This window comes from Oryzias melastigma, linkage group LG14 (genome assembly GCF_002922805.2).
Source record: "Oryzias melastigma strain HK-1 linkage group LG14, ASM292280v2, whole genome shotgun sequence".
Taxonomy (NCBI): Eukaryota; Metazoa; Chordata; class Actinopteri; order Beloniformes; family Adrianichthyidae; genus Oryzias; species Oryzias melastigma.
In genome coordinates this window covers 22,764,996-22,788,316 of record NC_050525.1, presented here as the reverse complement: position 1 = coordinate 22,788,316, position 23,321 = coordinate 22,764,996, and the positions used below count along the sequence as shown (strand labels likewise).

At 35.9% G+C, this 23,321-nt stretch overlaps 1 protein-coding gene across 1 annotated transcript in view; it reads left to right on the top strand.

Moving 5' to 3' along the window:
• Positions 1-23,321, top strand: part of fstl4 (follistatin-like 4) — a gene marked incomplete in the record, with an annotated part of 180,383 nt that overhangs the window by 131,619 nt on the left and 25,443 nt on the right. Inside the window, 3 exon segments of the mRNA XM_036215342.1 lie at positions 13,954-14,120; positions 18,726-18,846; positions 20,358-20,519. Of these exon segments, the coding sequence (XP_036071235.1) occupies positions 13,954-14,120; positions 18,726-18,846; positions 20,358-20,519 (450 nt within the window).

The window sequence follows — 23,321 nt, the reverse complement described above, 5'->3', positions numbered from 1 at the left end:
CATCACCTTCAGGAGTCTTTACTGATGATTTAAGAGTCGAGATTGTTATGATTTCATAACAAGGTGTTGGGCCACCAAGTTGACAGTGATTCAAGTTTCCAAACAAATGTGTGAAGCTTTTAGATTAAACGTCTGGATTATTAAAATAAGATGGTGTTTTATAACATTTTTGGGAAAACTATAAATAACTACAATAATGATAAGCTATTATTTTGCCTTCCCCTGCAGCAGCTCTGCAGTTCTGCTAGCTGTCACGTGACCTCGTGCACGTTCAAACAAAAACCCAGAGCCACCCGACAAGCTTTCCAGAAAGAATGAAACAAAAAAAAACCTGAGACATAATAGAAATACAAATTAAAAACGGAATCAAAGACTGGAGATGATTAAGTATTAATGAAAAACGTTGAATATCAAAGGCAAAAACATGAAACCAATGCAGTGGCCTAAAATATGGGTTGTAAGCTTCAGTGGAAAAGAAGAGGCGAAAGCAGCTCACTGTGAACTCTAGTTATCTATTTTCAGGGAAGGCAGATCACAAAAAAAGATAATTCTGTTTTTTCTACAACCAGGAAGCGTCTTTAGATTTTCTACAAACAAAAAGATTTTATAAAATGTCCCTCCTGTAATCTTTATTATTCCTTACCAATTATTTCTGTCCACAAGTGGTAATTTGCAATATTTTGATTAAATTTTGACTAAAAAGAGAAAAGTTGACAACCACAGTCTGAAGCAAATCTAATGGTGAGATATTTAGCCACACTGTACATTTTATGTATTCATCTTCTTGATTTACTTAAGTAGCTGAGGTATTTCTTTAAATTTCAGAGGGTTTTTTCCAACTTTCAAAGATTCTGTAGACTCAAACTTGAAGTCACGGCTTTGACAGCTTCAGGAAGCAGAGATGAACTAAATTTTAAAGCGACTGTGTAAGACAGAGAAAGACTGACGATGAGGGAGCAGGTAAGCCTTTGTTCTCACGAGTGTGATCACATTTTCTGGTGCAGCTTAATAATGTACGCTCCCAGCTGAGTGGTAGAACATCAGATCTCCTGTGTCAACCAGCTCCTGTGAAGAAGGGCTTTTATTGTGAATGATTTTTTCCTCTAAAAATTCTACTTGCAGTGAATGAAAGATGTTTGATTATTCCAAAAACTTTTTTTTTTTTTCTTTTTTTTCTGGAACGAAAATCTTTAAAAATTTGATTAAGTGAATTAGATCAAAGCAATTATCTGTACTGAAAATTCCAATAAGCAAGTTTATTTATAAAAAAATAGTGTTTGAATGTGATGTGGTTGAAGAAATACCAGATAAATTGCACCTATCTGGCATTAACTATTGCTGTTTTCATGCACATTCATTTTGTGCTCACACTCAAACATCTTTAGACTTGACCCACGGCTATGATAATGAGGCAAATGCACAACTCTAAAAGGTTATGTGAGGTTACACACTGACTGGGTAGTTATGCCTAACACATACCTCCACTACATGTTCAAATACATTTTTTTATGGGGTTATTTTACCATTTTATATTGGATTCAAAAGAGAAAGCCTTTCACAGGCATTCCAAAAATACATGAATTGCTGTTAATTTTTAATCTTGAAAGTAAAATTAACCTTCTTAAAAGAAAAAAAAAAAATCATTTCTGTTTTGCATTGAAAACTTGTGTAATCAAGAACATTTTCAATAGAAAATATTAGTTTAAGACAACCTGTCTTAATGACGAGGATTTTTCTTAAAATAAGAATTCTTGGAAAGACCACATTTTTTGCTTTTTGTTTTTTTTTTCAATGCAAAGAAAAAAAACACGTACATTTTTAGGAATGTACTGCTTATTTCAAGTGGTTTTTGCTGTGATTCTATTGATATAAAATAGACTTTATTAATCCTACTGAGGGAAAATTCTACAATCACTTGAACATATGGTTTGTGCAATAAATGCATTTTGAAAGCAGTCCCAACTTTAGACGACAAATTCCCAAAGTAGGAGAAGTCTGAATCATCAGTCTGAATCAGCTTGACCTATGAACTGTCACTAGCTTCTCGCCTTTCTTTTGGTTTGAATCGTTAATGTGACAGCTGTTTTGGCACACATTGTTTTTTGTCATTAGTCTCAGCTTTTACATAATCAGTTTTATTTTCATGCCATGCTTTATACACTAAAGCCTCACAGAAAGCTTCAGCAGCAGTAAAACAACAAAAGGAAATTATAGCTAAAACAGTTTATTTGGTAATTATCTTTTTTTCCACTTAAGGCAGACATTTCTGCCCTTTTGCTGCTATGCCAACTCAAAAATAATCATCATGGATGCTGGAATTTAGCCTTAAGCCCTTGCAAGATGTTTACAAGGTTGCTCCTATAATTCAAAAATCCACAATAAATTATTTTACAATTTTTATTTTCCTAAAATGTATTACATAAGTGAGGATAAAAGATAAAACACTGCACAAGAATTGGTGAAGTAATTGATGAACATCATCAATTCCATCATCTGTTTTAATATATATTTTACATGCTTATTACCTTTTTTTAAAATCAAATTTAGAATCAAATATTTTTTTCCTTTTAAAGAAAATGTGTAAAAAATACTGAGTTATAGTAAGAAAAACTAAATTAAAGATACAACGAATGGTGTTGTGGTTCCACCATTATGACAGTTTCTGTCTCAAAGGGAATGATGGATTTTTTTCTAAATGGTTTCTATAAAAATCTCATTTTGCTGGAGACCATGGAGAGAAACGATTGCTCTGCTCTGCAGCTCCGATCACTGCTTTGTTGATAAATGCTAAAAGAGGAAAAATTCTCAGAAGATCCAAAGACACTAACTTAAGTGACTTCATGATGACAGAGGATTCTGTTTTACTGCATGAATACATAATCAGACCTAAAGCACGTAATGTGTTCCATTTTGCATTCTTTCACAGCTATACTGGACCTTCAGATCTGGTCACTCTGAAAGTTGCTCCAGGCCACTAATCCTCTTCTAAAAAGCAGAAGGAGCTTGAAAATGTGAGCCCACTTAGTCCTGTCAAGTGAGGCCCAAAAACTCTGCAGGAGGGTAGTCATGTTGAAGGAAGAAGGTTTTTTTTTTCCTTTTTTATACAGATGTAAGATTACAGAGATTGTCAGAGATCTTATGTTGCTATCAGATGAGAGCATAGCCTTAAGAAATTGGGCCTCATCTGGCTCTCTAAAGTTTGGGAGATTAGCTCCAAACTGTCAGATTGCTTCCGCTAAGCTCCTCAGAACAGGATGACCCTTTTGGCCTCTGAAATTTAAAATGTTCTCATCTTAATCAAACTAGAAACGACAAACATTCTTGGTACTTTTTAAATATCTATTTGCTTATTTACTTTTTTTTTTGTCCGGCCCACCAAATACATATGTTTTATTTAATTTCATACTAAATTTGATTAAAATTTTTGTTAACAATGTTTGAGAGAAGACTAATTTCTGTAAGTTCTTCAATGCAAAAAAAAAAAACATTATATTGGTCTGTGGTGATATTTGAATTACTCTGATTGGAATAAACAGCAGAACATAAAACAGAGAATTAGGTTCAATGTAAGAAAAACAGTAAATAGTTAATCAACTTAGCCCTCTTTAATCTTTTATGGTCAAATTTGAAGAATTCAACATGATTATCTCTTTTCACTTCTGTAAACCTCTGCTTTTCTTTGTTACATATATACTCCAGTCCATTCTTATGTCTAGTTATGATGATTTTTTTTCTTTGCTTAAGTCCACCAGGCTAAACTTTGGTTTTGTTTGTTGTAGCTGCAAAGGAAAAGGTAAACAATGTTGGTGTGAATTGCAATTCGAGATACTTATACTGTGCAGTGCTGACAGTTACTTTTTTATATTTTGTTAATATTGTTGTGCATACATTGTGAAAACAGGCAATTGTAGCTGAAGGTGCATTCACACCGAACGCGATTCGCGTGACAAATTCACGTGCCCCGCCCCTCCTTCACACAAATTCGCTGCTCGCCGTCTGTCAAAAAATGAGTTTCTGATGCTCCGGACGCATGTGGGAGGAGCAACCAGCTCTGTCTGTGTACGTCTCACTTAGAATGAATGGGAGACACATATGATGTTAACAAATGTTTGACATACTGGCTGTTCCTATTAAATCAGGGCTCCCCAATCTCAGAGCTGCAAAGTGGTGGCTCGCCCCTCTTTCACCGCGCGGCAAATACGCTGCTCCTCGCCTCAGTTCAGGAGACCCGATCTGGCTGTCTGTCTCCCGACGTATTTAGCGAGCTCTGCTGAAGTCTGGCTGCAGCCAGAGTACCGCCGCGGTGTGACAGAACGCTCGTATTAGATTAGTATCTTATCCGCTGATCTGGTCACTAAAAATGTCACATGCCCAAAGCTGAGTTCCTGATTGATGCAACACAGCAACCTGTTAAACTTGAGATGTTTAAATTTTTGTTGCGCCTCGTCGCTCAAATTGAGCTGCTGGCAGACTTTTGCGCCGCCCCAGTCGCTCAAATTGCACCGTGGGGCTTCAATCTGAGTGCTCCTGTACCATTGACTTAACATTGAACTGGGCACCTCTGCCCCACGAATCACGTTAGATGTGAATGCGTCTTAAGAATAATAGTATTTTATCGTTAATTAATGTGTTTCTGCCCACCTCAGACAATGACGTACAATAAAAACTAATCTGACAAAAAAAAAAAGAAAAAAAAATATTACTAAATACTAGCATAAAATGGCCACAAGCTTAAAAAAATTGTGTCCAACAAACTTTCATGAGTATTAACTGAGTTTGGAGTCATGCTGGAGAAGAGAACAGAGGAAGTGAACATGCATCTGCAATTGGCACACTACATGATATAGTGTAATTACTAGCTTTCTCTTTTCCAAGCTCATATCCCAATTGTGAATTTTCACTCACTAAGAACACCTGCGAATTCTGGCAGCTCATTTTCCACACCTCTTACAGGGGAGAGAATCCTGATGAAATAGGATGTAAAACTTACTAGAATTCATCCCTTTATGTTTTAAAAAATTTGATTTTTTTTTTACCTCTAACAAGTTATTTAGTCTGCAAGGACAACTGTAGTTGTTGGTGTTTCTTAATTTATTGTGAAAGCTCTTTTGATTACAATTATGAGATTTTAAATTAATAAACTTGTGTCACACAAAGTTTCTGCAGAGTGGCAGGAGTTCAACAGAAATTAGTTTGGATGGGAGTGTTGACGTGGAGTAAGCCTCGGCTCATTTCCCATCATACCGATGTTTACATTTCCTCACACCCCAAGCTAACATTAGCAGTAAGTAAAAATGTTGAGCAATATTAGAGTTATCACACCGTATAGTTTTGAGCCAGATGTCAGCTCAGACGAAGACGTACATGGATCTAGTCGTCTTCAAGTGGATGCATCAGAATGGAGCAGAGCAGGAGCTTGTCCTCCATTAGGAGAAAAATGTTTCCTACTATAAGTACTTTTTAACTTTAAAAAGACAATCAGGAAAAAACAGTAACTATGAAGAGAATGAAAGATAAAAATTGCGAGGATAAAGTTATGACTGGTAGGTCTACATTGTTACACATATATTAAGATGAAGGAGTCTGAAAGGGACAAAGCCTGTAATGGATGCCAACACCGCACCAGGAGAAAATGAGATAGTGGGTGGACAACAGAAGGAGGCACAGTAAGAAGGAGGAGGAAGTAGAGGAGCAATGAGGAGTGGCAGCAGAGGATTCTTCTGTACCTGTGGAGGAGATTAAGGGTCTGCATACAGTGTGATTAATGAGCTGGCTGCTGATTGCTCATCCCTACCCCTTACTATCCGCCCCATGAATAATCACCAGCAGCACTCTCAAAGAGAAGCATTAATTTCAATGTGTGTGTGCAAGTGCGAGAGAGACGGAGTAAAGAGTAAATTTGTGAGCAGAAGTCAGACAGGATAACAACAAAAGGTCGTGTGCATGAAGATAGTAAATTAAAATTGTGCATGTGCAGCTTATGGACAAGATGTGATACGGTGCAGACACTTTGGACATGAAAAAAATTAGGTTTTATTGACTCAAACAAAATGAAAATCCAACAGGCTAGTAAATTTAAAGTAATAATAATTGCAAATGTGCTGGTAGCTGCAGCGTCCCTGCAGAGAGGACACCCCCTAATAAATGCAAACTGACAGAACAACATAATTTGTGACCACTGTGGAGTCTCAGTGGGATTTCTGTCTCTATACATGCTCCGCATTAACCACTGTCCAGAAAATATTTGTGCTGTTGCTGCTTTAGTGCCCATCTTTTTAATGTCTTGGGTACAAGTGTCAAGGAGTGGTTCTCTGGTATTAGTTATCGTAATTAGAAGTGTAAATTACTTTACATATTAACAGTGACATCTTTTGCTCCCTCAGTTGCCACTAAACTTGAGTGGATGTAGTCTCTTCCATCACAAGAAACACCTAACATGAGCAGTTGCTGAAATCAGCTTGCCAACTGGTGTTCTTTTTTTAGCATCAAAATTACTCTTCGTTTGTGTTGTTTTTCTTTACATGGCTTCCAATTTTAGAGCATATTTTATCATCTTAAGCCAGCAATATAAGTTTTAAAGAAGCAAAATCTTTCCAGAAATCTATCATTCCGCTTTTAGAAAAACACACAAAAAAATAATATGACGGCTGTGGTGCAGAAGTAAAGCGGTTGACCTGTGATTGGAAGATCACAGGTTTGGTTCCCGCCTTGCATACTCGTGTGTGAGAGTCTCTTTGGGCAAGACACTAAACCCAACACTGCTGAAAGGGTGATAGGCAGTGGAGCTGCCATCGTGTCAGTGTGTGAATGGGAGTAGGACTGTGAAGCGCTTTCGGCCTTCCGTAGCAATGTTCACACTGGGTTTGAAAATGCACGTTTGCAAATGAAAAGTAAACGGGCACCTTTGGGGCTTTTTTTTTTATCTCCACTGGTGTCCGTGGCAGACATAAAATCATGTCCACCTTTGTCATGGTAGGGATCACACATCAATGTAAAGGTAGGGTCATCTTGACACCAGATAGCACAAGGGTCAAAACAAACTTCTAATGAATCTCACAAACTGACACCTTCTCAACTAGAGGTGTTTAAGCTCTGCTTCTTTAGAGAAATGCAATGCGTCACCATTGGGAACGTCTGCCAAATATTTATAGTGTGCTCAATAAACTCTCGAGTGCTTTCCTTCACCATCTGATCCAAGTCAAGACCAACTGCTAATCACTTGGCTCCATCCCCTCTCTAGTGTTAAAAACATGGTTGCAGATTAAATCCCCCTGATGTGGAATGTCCTGAACCTAAGGGTATTTTCAAATAGATACCCAGCAACAAAACAGTTTTTATTCAAACAGAATTTAAATAATCATCCCCTTGAAGGGGAAGATCTAAGAAGTTATTTTGTATGGGGCTGTGTCTGTGTAGTTGGTGAAATGACCTCTTTAGGCTTGGCCCATAAGGTCCACAAAACTTAACATGTTACTTCTTTCTTCTGGACTCATGACCTTCAGTTTGGCAGGAGATTGCATTTTAACCCTCATGCTCTCTTATAGGGTCCAGATGACCCCACCCTTACATTGATGTGATCCCTCCCCTGACAGAGGTGGACATGATTTAATGTCTGCCACAGTCACCAATAAAGATAAAAAAACATTGAAAAAAAGTTCAGTGTGCTGTCTTGTGGGTCCAGATGACCCAAATTTTAATGTAAACATGTCTAGAATAGCACAGGGGTTAAGAAAACACATACTTGTCCAAACACCACTCTTTTAATTTTTGTAAATCAACTATAAAAAATACAGCTATTTTTTTTTTGTTTTGTTTTGTTTTATGGGAAAATGAAAGTTGAATGCATCTTAAGCCAAACATATGGAAACACTTTGCAGCAAATTATTTGCTTTTTTAAAATTTTCCTGATGTTATTGACAGATACAGTGTCCTTATGACTGTAGGGACATTTTTGGACATGAACATATCCTAATAGTTAGCTTAGTCTAATCCTAGTGTGAAAATGCAAATCTTATTTCACTTTGGCATCTTGTAGGATGAATTTGAATGAAATGCTAATACCAATAATTCAAGCACACCACTTTAGAATCTGCTTTCTCAATCAGCATGGATCTTTAAGATTAATACTTGAGGATAGATTTACAAAGAGAAAAAAGGTTAGTATATAACAGTCTCATTTAAATAAGTGTGACATGTTTCATTTGCATAAATGCCCCATAATAGAGGATGTGTATGTGACATGACTGACAAACTAATCCACTCTGACGCAGTCAGTGTCAGAAAGAGAGGAATATTTTTGGTTTTCCAGTTGAAGTGCAAGTTTTCATGTAAACAATGTTTTATTTTTAGTTTTTTCTGCCTAGTTCAGTTTAGAAATAATTCGCTAACTAACCAAATGAAAATGGATGTTTTAAATAACCAGCCAATGTTTTTCTGGAATCTTTTTAGTACTTTAGGTACTGCAAGATGTATCAAAATTAAAGTTTGTAATCTGCAACACTGTCTAATGACTTAGCTTGCAAACTAACAGTTTGTTGTGTAAGTCATCTATAAGGCACATTTAAAAACCTCTGTATTACTGTATTATAAACCTCTGTAAAACTGTATTATTTTCAAATCTTTTATAAAAAATTAATTAATGGTTTATCAATGATTTATCAAGCACTTGTGGATAAAGTGTTATATACTTCATGCACACACTGTTTAGTTCAAATACACAAGATGATAATCAGATGATGATAATCTTAAATGACTAAAGAGTGTTTTATATATATATATATATATATATAGTTTTAAATTGAAAATAGAAATAGGCTACTAAAGAAACCCAACTGGATTTTTTTCTTATGGATTTTCCAGTATAGTACTGGTAAACAAAAAAAAAAATGTTTCCTTGAATTGAGTAAGAAGTCAAAAAATATTTCAACAAGGTTTATTTTGCAAGTTCCAAAGTTTCTTGCAGAGATTATCCCAATATTGTCACGCTGAAGATGTCTGATATACATAACCAGAGAAATAAAAGTTTACATTTTTAAAGGATTTTCAGAATTGAATGCATGTTTATGTATTTGTGGTGATGTAATTGTGTTGCTTGGATCTTTAATATGCTTGTAATGCTGGTGGATTTCCTCCAACATGTGCCCAAATCACTAACCTTAAAAGATTTTAAATTTCTCCGGTTGGACAATCTGGCTATTAGTCAAAACCAGAAATGAAACAAAACCTCATTAATATTGAAGTCTGCTGCAACCGTGTTCTAGAACTTTGTTTTCAGCTAAACTGCATGCCAACTCTGACATCCAATTTTAGTTTTCTTTTCATCCACCATTAATATGCTTAATTTTAGTATAATGTGAGACATTTAGTCTGAAGCCCATTTTCTCTTGCCTGGAGTAGGACGCAGTGAGCTTAGACAAAGGTTTGTCACAGACAGCCTGGTGGCTGATCTGTTACCCATAGGATCCATCTAGCTCAGCATTGTCAAAATTAAGTACCTACAAAAAAAGAACCACAATTTGGCAAAATGATCTATTCATAGCCAGGTTACTGTAAAAAGGTTCTGAAAAATAGTTTTTGTTATCTTTTCTGTTTCAGATTTAAGCTTTAGGATCTCTAACCTTTATTTTGCCAAATAAAATGAATGTTTGTTTTCCTCCTAAAGTTCATCAAGATTCTCTTTTTATTGATAAGTACATGTTTTTGAACTCTTAAAAGATTTTCAAAGTCTTAGCCCAAAGATCTCGATACAGCGGCTCGTCTTTTAGATGTCAGTGGGTCTGATCAATCAGTGGAGTTCCTGAATCCCTTGAGAGTCAGTTATTGATTTGCACATAGGAGTTATTTTGAGAGTGTGAAACTGTGGGATTCTTTAACGAGCTAATGTCATGACATGAGGTCAGGCCAGAGCAAACGCTGCCTGTGGGAATGCAGTTTGTCTGGGATTGGTCTGAACAGAACTGCTGTTGGATTTAGTAGTAGTAGTGCTTTTAAGGAGCTGCAGGAAAACATTTTCCGAATCCTGTCTAAAATGTGAGTTTGGTTCCAAATATAAATGCTCTGAGAGGTCCTTTTTAGATTCCCAGGAGAGAGTGTATACAGTCATCTTACAACCAATTATTACTTTTTGAAACAAAAACCTGCATGGTGGAAGGAGTATAACGTGCTTTACAGAAAAAGGAAACTCAAATTATGTGAACAATATGACAATAAGAACACATTTACTGTATTTGCTGCATGTTGCCTGCACCTGTTGTAACGTCCCACTTAAATTCCAGCTCCTGCATAAACTCCAAATGAGTCTGATCTCCACGCTTAAAGCCCCCAAACCATTGCCTGTAAGCCTCTGGTACCAACTCATAAGCTTTCAGAAATTCTGACTTGACAGCTGTGTACCTTCAGCACCACTCAAAGTTGAGAAGGTCTGCTGTGCCTTACCAGTCAAAACACACTGCAACATTAACAAAGTTACATTTAGTTGTTGTATTAAGGGATATTTGTTGTTTTTCGGAGTATTTCAAGGGGCAATTCCAAATATCAGTGGAGGAAATAAAGAGAAAAGGCTGAGAAAGGCTACGAGTGACCCCCCAGGAAAAAAATAAAATAAAATAGATAATCTACCTTGGAAAACGGGATTATAGGTGGAAATTGCAACCATGCTGATTTTGTTGAGATATATATATATGTTTTTTTGGACTTGCATTTCCTGTATTTATGTTTTTGGACATTGACATTTTTGTTTAAACACTAGAAGAGAGACTAAATAGCCTAAAGAGACTGAAAATAACTTTTTTTTTCATTTTGTTTTGGGCGATTTGGAAAATGTGTATATGTTTTTGACTTTAGCTTACATTGATATAAAGGTAAATTATATCAATGATTATATAAAGGTAAACCCTAATTTCTGTAGAGTGCATTACACACAGTTCATTACAAGCTTGACTGTACTAGTATCTACATGTACAATGTACCTCAGGGAGTTGTCAGATAACATCTCCATCTCACAAAGGTTTTTCTGCAACAGCCTAATAATAATGACATTTTGCAGTTGCACAGAAAACTTTGAGATTTATTTCAGCAGCAAACTTTTAAACAGACAACTTCCTTATCTACCTTAAAAAGAAATCAATAAAAACTAGTGTTGGGTGTCCATCTGAACAGTGAGGTGGTGCTGACAAAGCAAACCACACAGTGCTTTCATGGACTGTACCGAACTCATTGCAAGCGGTGGTCTAGTTGAAATTCATAGTACCACCAAAAATGGCCCCTCCAAGCCATGTCAAATCAATGCACTTCATCTTTCATCTGTCGACATGGCACTCAAAGCCCGTTCTGCCAGCCAAATTACTGATCTGTTGAATAATAACTTTGTTGGGCCTGGCAGAGCACTGTACCCGAGGCATTCTGAAATATCACTGACAGACCTGGCTGTCAGCGCAGATACATCTATCACACGAAGAGCTACAGGATACGGACAGCTAATGTCCCAGGGTCTTTTACAGTAACGTTTGTCAGAGTCTGCATCTAGACGGGACACTTCCCATAAACATTTCAGGACCCGTTAGCCGTCTACTCTAAGCCTGTTTGGGAAATTGAATTCTGTCCCCCGTGGATGTTGAAATGAAGTTCAGATGTTTTAGTAGCTTTATTGCTGCTGCCTGGTTATGAAGTCTAAAACGTAAAATGATCTCACCAATTCGCCATAATTTTCTAAATTTTAGCAACAGCCATGACTGCAGTTATAAATGCAGAAGCAAGAATAATTAAAGATATTTTAAATCGTATTGGATAAGAGAAACTTTTAAAAATTAAATCGTTGCATTTCTTTTAAAAAGTCTCTATTTTGTTAGGGATTTATCACCTAAAATCTATTATTTTACAATATGAACGCACTCTCCCATTTAAAATGAACTTAATTTACATCATGATAAATGACAAGCAGTTTATGTACTTTGAAACCGTAACCATGAACATAAAAAACCCTGAAAAGATAGAAAAAACTATTTACTGATCAAAGACTGTGACACAAATAGTACTATCCAATATGAAATCATCCATATATACCTAAATATTCATCTGTTTACAATACTTTTACAGATTCAGTCACATGAGTTGCTGGAGCCTATCCTGTACATAAAAATCATGAATTATAATCTGTGCAGCAGTTATCTGGTGTTCAAGTTTATTTAAAATCTTTAATGAGCCTTTTTGCATTTTTTTAAGAAGAAGAAATGCCATTTAAAGTTTTACAAGCACACCAAAACATGTCACTTAAAAACCTTTGATACTTCTCTTTTCAGGTGTTATTTCTCAAAATGGAGATTTTCCATCTTTCATCTCAAGTCCAGTTCAGAGATTTTTACTTAAACATATTAGCCAAAAATGGAAAATAGACATCTATAATTTTATATGGTTTAAATAAACATTATTTGCTCGATCTTCCACTCACTTCATTTGCATTTCTTTCAGGTATCTCCTAATTTATTTGTATTCCAAGTGTAACTTGTTACACCAACCAGTGCTAACACAGGATGACACAGGGACATGTCAGTGGCAACGTGCCTGAACTTTAAATTCACACAGTCCTCCAAACAGAAACTTCTTCCAGTTATATAAATGTCAAATAAATGTCATTTTGCATGACCAACGTGTACAGGGAATGCAGAGAAAAGGGGAAGAAAATAGAAGAAAAAGTACGGCTAGTTATACCACAGCTCAAGAAATTCAAGAATGAAATGTGTCTGTTTTTTCTCGTTTCTATTTACTAAAAAAAAAGCACCTGTGGAAGTTTAAAGCTGGAATTTTTTCAACAAAATATTTAAAGAGAAAATCATGAGTGCATAAAATTGTTTGTAATTGTTGTTAAGCTTTGGGAGATCAGAAGGTTCTCCTAGATGACTGCTTCAGCTAAAGCGACGAGGAAGGCTTGAAGGAAGGTACTTAGTGTGTCATCTGGGATGAGGAAAGCAGATAAGGAGACGGAATGAAGAAGTTTTTGAGTACGTTAGGAGGGAAACTAGCTATAAAGCAGGAAGTGGCAACAGTGCAGTGAGGAAGACATTGAAGATATAAAGGAGTTGAGAGGTAGTTGGTCCTGAAAATGTATCTGTGGAGGCATAAAGGGGCTTAGGAGAGGTGGTAGAAGAGTTTCAAACTGAGCTGGTTAACAAGATCTTGGAGAGTGAGATGATGCTTGGAGAATGGAGGTCCTGGTGTCCATTTCTAAGAGGAATGGAGACATGCAGAGATGTGGAAACTACAGAAGAACAAAGCTGATGAATCTCACAATCAAGTTATAGAGTATTGGAAGCTGGACTGAGGTCAGAAGTGAGATGTATGATTTCATGCTGAGGAAGAGAACCACTGATGCAATACCTGCTTCCAGGATGATTCTGCAGAAGAGCAAAGGACAGAAGGGGCTGCATTGTGTCTTTGTAGATCTAGAGAGAGCCCATGATTGGGTGCTGTGAGAGGGTTAGTGTGAAATCTGGATTGTCAAAGAAGTATGTTGTGTTTGTCCAGGACATGTAAAACACATTTTAATATAAATTAAGTTTAGTCTCAAATTCTAAAGGGGTTTATACAAATATACACCTTGTTTGCTCGAGGATCCATAATCCCTGTTGTACCAGTAACATCTGTCCAATACAAAAGGCCTCCAGATCTCATCGGTTTGCTCCACTGCTGGACAAAACAAGTAAAAAAAAAAAAAAAATCAAATTTTGAAAAACATTTTTCTTTGTGAATTATTTCATTTAAATTGCAAATCTCTCTGGAACTGTTGATTGGGCTTTTGTTGAGATTGGATGATCCATCAAACTTGTAGTTTGCCACAGTTCCACTTGCATCAACACTGTGTAATTTATCTACTAATTTGCTTTTGTACATTAATGTATTTTCTTCTTCCTCATTTTCTTAATTTTAAACCACAATCTCTGTTTCTCCCTACTTTTGCAGAGGTTGTCCAGCTCAGTCTGGCAGAGGAGCAGAGAGTCAGCATCTCCACGGTAACCGTGGGGCTGAGCGCTGTTCTCACCTGTGCGATTGAGGGAACACTGCGTCCACCAATCATCTGGAAGAGGAACAGGATCATATTAAACTTTCTGGACTTGGAGGATATCAATGTGAGTGCAAATCATTTTCAACAAGACCAACACAGATTTGTGTCGCTGAAGAGGTACTAGAGTTAGAGAGAGAAAAACAAATGTGCTTCATTTTCAATTAGCTTTTCTGAATTTATTAAAACAAAAAACTCGAGGATCTCTGAGGACAGTCAGCTTATTTATTTTATTATAGTTTTTTTTTTAGTCAAGAAAGAATACAAAAGCAACATCAGACTAGAATATTTCCAACAAATGCCAAGACCATTTCCTTTGATTTGTTACCAAGCAACATTTAGTTTGCTGCGTGTCCCAGCAAAAATTGGCCAATTTCAGGTAAATTATTGGTAATATGAGGATATAAAAAGGGATTGCCACCAACCAGAATAAACCAGACTTTGGGTCAACAATCATGTTAATGAAACCTTAGACTGCAACTCCATAGGTGCCTGTGTAACATGTCCAATGAGCACCTTTTACTTACTAACGTTCAGCATACTCACTGTATACACATTTAGGAAAACTTTTGTTTAAAATGTTAATCATATTAAGAGAATTAGGTTGTGATCATTGAATCCTGCAGCATTGAAAAGAAAAGCTTGTTATTAAAAAACTGTTTGTTTGCATTAAGTACCTTCACAGCTTAGCTAGCAGTTTTCAGTATTTATAACTAAAAACTTCAATGCTTACTCAAAATACACAAAAGAACAAACAATAATCCATCCAAAAATTTACAAACTGAATGAATAACAATACAAAAACTCAATGAAAAGTAAATAAATGAAAATTAAATTAGACCACCACATTTAGGAGGAGAGTTTAGGCTCTAAAACGTGTTAATATACAGTATAGCACCAAAGATAATTCCATTAAGTACATATTAGATTTATTTTTTTGTCATGACTAAAACCCCTTTTAATGTTCAAAATTCAATTTAAGTAAAAAACTTTTATAAACTCTGGATTCCTATTTGCTTAACTTTCTTTGTTGACAAATGTGTTGCGTCAACTAGAAACTTGTTTGTTCTTTTGAATAAAACATATTTCCCTTTTCAACTCATAATTGGACAAAAAGGAAGGACAAAAGGAACACAATAGGATATTAGTTACAAGAAAAACAAAAAGAAAATGCAGTTAACAGTCTCCAGTGCCCCCACACACAAAGTGAAATGAATGTTAGCTTGATAGTTAATGAGACACATCTGCACATGTGGCAGTTGCCTCCTCTGCCACCAGATCACAATCCACTAATTGCATGTTAATGAGTAGCCTTGTTGGTCTGCTGTGCTGATGAACCGATTAACAACATGAAATGTTAAGGCAAAGACTGAGGGAGAGGTGATTGCAGCAGAGGATCATCGAGCTCATGACCGCACATAATGGATTTAGACAGAGATCAGTGATCTGAAGAGACAGGAGCGCAGGCTGTGTTTGACTTTCAGCTCATCAAGTCAAAAAAGAAACTCAGAGAAGGGCTAAATTAAAACAAAGACAGCTTCAGTGTTTCTCTGTGTGGATCCTAGAGGTCAGGGATGAAAACAGGAGAAGTTGTACATTGAAGAAGCGTGTTAAGGTTTTATCAATTTGGCAAAGCTGGATAAGAAACTCCTATACTAAGGACTTTTTTAATATTAAATGAATGGGATAGCAAGGGAAATAAATCATCCATTAAGTAATGAGACATCCAAATAAATTAGTCCTTTAGGAGCCAAAGCTAAACATCCCAGCGATCCTTTGACTGTTCCTCACATTGATGCAGTGAATGTTCAATTTATCTTGTTTTTCTGTAGAAGTCACATTATGTACTCTAAAAAAAATAATTAAGCCTAAAAGGTTTGCCAAAGTTTCCCACTTGTATGCAAGTGTTCTGTCCAGTTAAATTCTTAGTTTCTGTACCGCTGGAGACACTTAATAAAAATTTCATCTCTTACTCCGGTAAAAATAAATGGGCTTTTAATAAATGAAGTCAGTACAAACTTGTATTGAAACTGAATATGTTATTATGAATACCTTGTAATAAGTCTACTCAATCACAAAAAAAAAAAAAAATTTAAGTACACGAGCCACCTGTTAGCTCTGCAGTGTTCCCTTGCTTTATAACAGTTCACCTTTTACTTCCTCAAAGTCTAATTTTTTGTTTTTTTCTGTGCAATTTCTTATTTATGTGAACAGCACTCTGTGTTCGACATCCTGATTGCCTGGTGACCTTGTCAATCTCCTCTCTACCACATCTCCTCCACAGAATATGCTCATTTGACATAAATCTTCTATTGCAAGCTTTATTTCATAATACTAGTTATTTTTCTTTGAAGATAAAAAACGTTCAAAGTTCAAACAAGAAAGAAAAGTGTATAAAATGGTAATTATTGTGGAAAAAAAGATTACTTTGTAGATTTTACCTATTTCTGGATATTTTTAGAATGTTACCCCTGCAATAAACAAGGGAACACTATTTGGAGTTTATGGGTTGCTTGATCATTCAAATGTAAACTTTATTTTTAAGACATATAAAATCCAAATCAGTGCAGAACAGTACATAAAAGCTGGTTGGTTAAACTGAAGTAATTCATCTGAGCAAATATCTTTAAATGTGTTGTTTCACTCAGTGTTGTCCTGACCCTGTTGTGTCTCTGACTCTCGCCTGGATCCTGACTACTCAAATATTCTCTCAGATCCTCCTATGCTTGTTGTTGACCTTTTCCTGCCTGACCCTGATTTAGCTTTGTGAACTTTTAGATATTCTAATAAACCTGCTGCAATTGAAACCAGCCGCCCGCTCGTTCTGTGACATCGATATAGGGCACGTTAATTTCAAATAATTGTTTTTTAAAGGGCTAAATGTAGTCTATGGTCTTTTGAAATCAATATCAAATCTAATTTCAGGGGTGCTTCTAATATATTTTGGGACGCCTGAGGAGGGTCTCGCCCAGGGAGCAATTCAGTGTAGAACTGCCTCTAAGAGGACACGACTCTTTAAGAAGTCTTGAAGTCTTGCCAAGCCCACATTGATGTTTGCTATAAAATTAATTTCATGAAATCCGATTGCAATTAATGGCTGTCTAGCGTATTTCCAGAGCGACCCTTAAGTTGAATGGCAAGTTTTACTTGTAGCACTCACATTTTAGTACCAGCTATATTTGAGTCATGGCCATTCCGTTTTAATTGTCCTTACCAGCGCACTTGAATCTCTCTGGTTAATTATAAACCCTGAACTTTGACTGCTTAAGCTCTCTCATCAATCCTGCAAGAGAACGATTTCACTTTTTTTTTCTGTCACAAGAGCTACTCACCATCAGATCAAATTAATTTTTTAGAGCCTTCAGGAAATAAAACTGCAATTTTTGCAGTCTAAATGCCATGAGGAACTCTCGTTGTAGCACATGGTCTGCCGCTCGGTGAGACAGCAAACTATTTAATGCCTTAATCCTGCCTAAACTGTAGCTGGAACCCCTTGGTGATTGCCACATGCTGCACCAACAACAAGCGTCTCCATTCATCAACCTAATGGGTTTTATATTTATAACTATTGCCATTTATCAGGCTGAGACTGTGTGACGCGAGGAAAGAGCAGGATCGAGTTCCCAAAAGCCTGCTTAAACTCAACAGGGAAATCCCTTGATTCATGATCTCTCGTTTTTCCCATCATTCTTTCTCCCTCCTGTCTCATCCCATCATTCCCCGCTGTTACGTGCATCCTCTCTCTGCTCTCTCCCAAAACTTTAATTAGAGCTGTCAATTGATTACATTTTTAATTGCAATGAATTGCATTTCATCAACAGTGAAGTCACGATTAATTGGAAAATAATCAAACATTTTTAGCAGAATATTAATATAATTGAAATAGCCAATTGTTTGTTTGTAATTAGCATACTGTGATAAAAAGAATGGAAAACATGATGCCTTAGATTAGAAATTTTAACAAGACAAGCTGCAAAAAGCAATATATTTTCACATTTTCACTTTAAAGGGTAAAATTAACACGATGCGAAGTCAAACTTTCAAACTGAAAAGTAAGATGGATCAAAACAACAAAAGGTTATATAAAATCCATTTACTCAACCAATTATTTCTGTTTTTAACTTGCATCATAGGAAACCGGTTTTTCCCATTTACATTTTAAAATGGAGCAAAAACAAATTTGATCCTGAAAACAAACTAGTTAGTACATTACTCCATGTTGTCTGTCTTTAAGCCTCTTTCAAGTGCTTTGGTGGAAAAAGACACTTTCAAATTTCAGGTTTTTGATTAAATTGCCCAACAAAAAGGAGGAAGCTGAAGCCGCAGAGAAATGAAACAATTCTTCAATACCACAGGGACATTAACAGGTGCACTTGAGCTGAACAAGTGGTTTGTGTTTGATTTTATGTCACAAGAGCTACTCACCATCAGATCAAATTAATTTTAAATTTTTTAGAGCCTTCAGTTTGTTTATGTTTGTTTGTTTTTATTCATCACAATGAGACAGGATTAGAGTTTAGGGATAATACTAATGTTAAAACCTCACTAAAAGTTGAGGAAATAATGTCAATATGCTAAAAAGCTTTTTTTTCTTTCATCCCTTTCTGTTTCCTTCAAGTTCGTCGCTAATAAAGCTACAAAGCTAACCTCCTGATCTGTCTCTGCATCACAGGACTTTGGTGATGATGGCTCTCTGTACATCACCAAGGTGACAACAATCCACATGGGAAACTACAGCTGTCATGCTTATGGCTATGAAGACCTCTACCAGATACATGTGCTGCAGGTGAATGGTCAGTAATGGATCTTTTGTTTTTTTCCTCTTGTAGAAATAAATATTTAGAAATTTTGTTTTTCCTTTGTCATAGAAAGTTTCGATTTAAGTCATATTTTTGTCTAATTACAGTTTCAGGTCCAAATATGTATTTTTTACACAACAATTCCCCTAAAGTACACAATTTGTAGACATATTCATTTTTAAAATGTGTTGTATGTGTGAAATTTAGTTGAGGAAGTGTTATTAACTCTGCAGTAAAGGTCAAATCAAAGCAGTTAATCATCAGCATTCAGATTACAATCTCTGGAGCGTTGTGTTGGATCAGGATAGATGTTGGCACAAATGAGTCCTTGCTGTTTGTTTGAGATTGGCAAAACTGTCATTTCCCATCGTTTCATAAACCGCAGTTACCTTTTTAATAACTCAGGAAATTACCCTGTCACAGACGCTGCAGGCTGAGTACAGTTCGAAAAGATAACTTTGTGTTGGCTCTCACAAACATCTTATGCAGAAAATTCCAAACATGCTCGCACAAGCAGAGCTGCAGCCACCTGCAAAAACATGTAAATCTATTCAACAATTCTTTATTTATGGTAGAAAATGCTGCAAATTCATTACATGTTTGATATTTTACTGAAACTAATACCTCTTTTACATTCACTCAAATGCTTTGACTATTTTTTTAAGAGAGTAATTTTTTTCATCTACAGAATTAACATTTTTGTGGCTTTTTGTGCTAAAAATTACAAGAAAAAACAAAACATTTGCATCTTAGGCTGTGAAGGGAATTCCTCATGCTGAGAGGAAATGAGTCTTTGTGGGCAAGTTATTAGCAGAGGTGCAATTATGGTATGTTTGTTTTGGTACTTCAGAGCAATTTTAGGCAGACAGGAAACAAAAGGTGCAAATTGAGTGCTGCATTATATTAGACGAGCGTTTGCATCCTGTTGTCGAACCACAGCCTTCTTTTTTCTTTTTTTAAGCTAAGAGGAGTAATGCTGCAGTTTCTGCACTGCATAAGGAAGTACAAACTCTGTTTAATACCACTGCCCTTTATCCTATAGTGCTACATTACCTGGATATGAGGAATAAAACAGAAAATCTATCCTGTTAAACAAATATATGTCTAACACCAGGATATGGGGTCTGCCAGGAGGCTGAGTGTGTGCTCAGCATCAAAGTCTGTCAGCTACATCTTACTCGTTCCTATAAACTTTCTATTTCAACCCCCCTCAATTTCCCTGAAATAATTTGTAGTGTTTTCCCCAGAGGAAGCCGTATGTGGCAGATACCTCAGACGTGTACTTCATGCAGGACTAGAGCTGTAATAGAGCGGGCCCAAAGCTGTGGGTTTCTTGTTATTTGTGAATATATTCCATGCTGGGGTGAGACAAATTCCTCTCTGCCCACTGTGGGTGTTTGTGTTATACCCCCCCAAGAGCAACAGTCTAGCATGAAGCAGTGCATAATTATGTTTTCACTTGTCCTTTCCCTTTTCTCTGTGTCTTTGCTCCATTGTGTGCTCAGTCCCTCCAGTGATTTTGGTCTACCCAGAGACCCAAGCCCAGGAGCCCGGCGTGTCTGCCAGCCTCCACTGCCACGCCGACGGGATCCCAAATCCCAAACTCCTCTGGCTGAAGAATGGCATGGATCTGCAGGCTAGCTCCTCCAAACAGCTTACTCTCATAGGTTGGAGCCTTTTTAATTATCTTTTAGATGAAGTCTCAGCAGATTAACGAGCACATTCTCTAAACTGAACAATTTAACATAAGAACTCAAACTGGAAATGACTTCAAGGGAAAAATGCACAACAGACTTTTTGTTTTCTGTTTAAGGGCTCAACAGCAGACTAATAAATACAACTAATAATAATAAAAGTCTAAACAAAAATATAAACGCAACACTTAGTTTTGCTCCAATTTGTCTCGAAATGAACTCAAAGATCTGAAACATTTTCTACACACAATAACAGTTTCTCACACAAATCTGTCTAAATCTGTCATAGTGAGCACTTCTCCTTTGTTGAGACAACCTCAGCTCACAGGTGTGCTGTATCAAGACTGATTATTCCACAGGTGTGCCTTAGGCTGGCCACAAAAGGCCACTCTGGATTAATTTTATTGGGGGGTGTCTGAGAACTCAGGAAAAAGAGTCATAGGTGTGACCACCATTTGCCTCATGCAGTGCAACACAACTCCTTCGCACATATTTGATCAGGTTGTTGTGCTCCATGGTGGTGGTGGCTTTATGGTATGGGCAGGTATGTATCAGGGATGAAGAAAACTGGTGTTTTTATGTGTGTAGAAAATGTTTCTGATCTTTGAGTTCATCTCAGGACAAATGGGAGCAAAAACAAAAGTTTTAGTTCACTATAGTTTTGTGAATTTTCAAGATTTTCATTAATTCTCTTAATTAGAATTAAAGTGGAATGATAATTTTCTGGCGTTTTTAATAATTCATCTCAGTAGTTTATTTTTCCTTCAAAAAATCTTCCCTTTATTTTTTTATTATTATTCAATTTTAGCAAAAAGTGGAAGACAAACTGTGTTCTCTATGGACAGAAGTAAATTAGGAGCAAAGAATAATAAATTATTCCACAATGACTCATAAAAAAACTTAGAATTTTATTTTGCTAAAGTGAAACTGTGATTTAAAAAAGTAAAAAGCAACGAAAATCACTTCGTGTTTAGCGTTATGCTTTTGTTAGCCGGTAAAATCTTTTTTTTTTTTTTTTTAATGACTAATGTAGATTTATATTTCAAGATGATGAAGACTTTGCAACTGTCCCAATTGTTCTTTAACAGTATTAATAAAAAAGGTCACGGCACACAGATGATTATTTCTTTTATTGCAACGTGTGAGCTCTTATTTTTTTGTAACGTGTATTTAACTTTTTGGAAAAAAAAAAAAAAATATATATATATATATATATATATATATATATATATATATGAGGTCCCTCCACACACACCCACAGAAAACACAAAGTCAATATTAGGAGTTTATTGATTGATAAAGTGTGGGTCAATAACCACAAAGCCTTGTGGTCGTCCCTCAGAGGAAGAAGTACAAGGTTCAAATTTACACACCAAAGCAGAAAACGACTGAGGTCCCTCTGAGGTGTTAGTTTAAATCACATCTGTTGTATAGGATTTAGCCATTTGACAAAAATATAAAGAAATTATAAATGGAATAATTAAAAAGATGCAAAATTTGTGCTTTTTAAATCAAACTGGTTATGAAAAAGGGTTTTGTGGCTAAAACTGTTAGTCTATAGAACATTACAGCTCTGTGTTATGTTATACAGGTGTTTACAATGTGCAATACAATCAGTTAAAGACCACAGATAGTAAGATGTGGTGGGAAAATTCACTAAGAAGCTGCTTAATAATTTCACAATTGCTTTCAAGATAGTCACATTTTAAGAACACTACCACAAATTGAATATTAGCTGTTTAGTTGTCTCATTGTGTTCTTTTTTTAATGTATGCATTTGTTATTTATGTATTCAGCTGCTAAATTGACATTTTAAACATGACTTAAATTAATTTTGTAGTGCATCTAAACAGAACGGTCTTTTGTTCTATTTTTATTCTTGATATAGCACCAAAAAACACCCTTTGCATCCTTTGGCTTAACTTTTCTTACCTTAGATTTTTCTTAGGAATAAACAAAAGGGATCAATTTTGGACTTGAAGTAAACATTAAAAACCATGCAGGAGATGTTCTTTTCAACACTGGTGTAATCCATCTAAAGATCAAACTGAAACTTTTTCTTATTAGTTAAAGAAAACTCAAGTCAATCTGTTTTATTTAAGAAACGCTTCAAGGTGTTATTGAGTAAATCAAGTTTTTACGTTTTTTTTTAACCCCTTAGAGAATTATCACCAAAATTCAAATTTCAAAAATAGAAACTACTTTGATGTCTGCCTTACCAGAAAGCAGGAATAAAAAGCTTAAACATGAGCACAGTTTTTTACATTTAAGTGAGGGTTTTGGTGCAACTTTCTAAATTTTTATTCAGTAGGAAAATAAAGTTTTAAATGAGCTTTTAGGAAGTGCATGTGAAAGATTAAAGCAGAAAAAACAACATAAAAGGAAGACTGAGGAGAGGATGAATGTCTTTAAAGGAGTTCGTTATTAAACGTTGCTTTCATCAGGAAAAGATGAAAACAAAGCTGTCTTTTTAGATAACATGACTCGCAGCAGCAGCTCTTCTGTGGCTTCTATACATTATATGACTTATGCAGTGTTATAGGAGAGATGGCGGTGCAGCTGGACCCCAAACCTGAGCTGAATGCTAACACCGAACCTTTGATGATGACCATCACTCTATAACTTTACAATGCAGGCTGATGAAACACGGCGAGAAAAGTACTATATATTTTATTGAGGCGGCCATCTGTTCTACAACTTTCACAAGTTACAGAAATCTATTAAATCAGTGGTAGATTCTGATTTTTTTTCCTAACATGTTTATATTTTACTCAT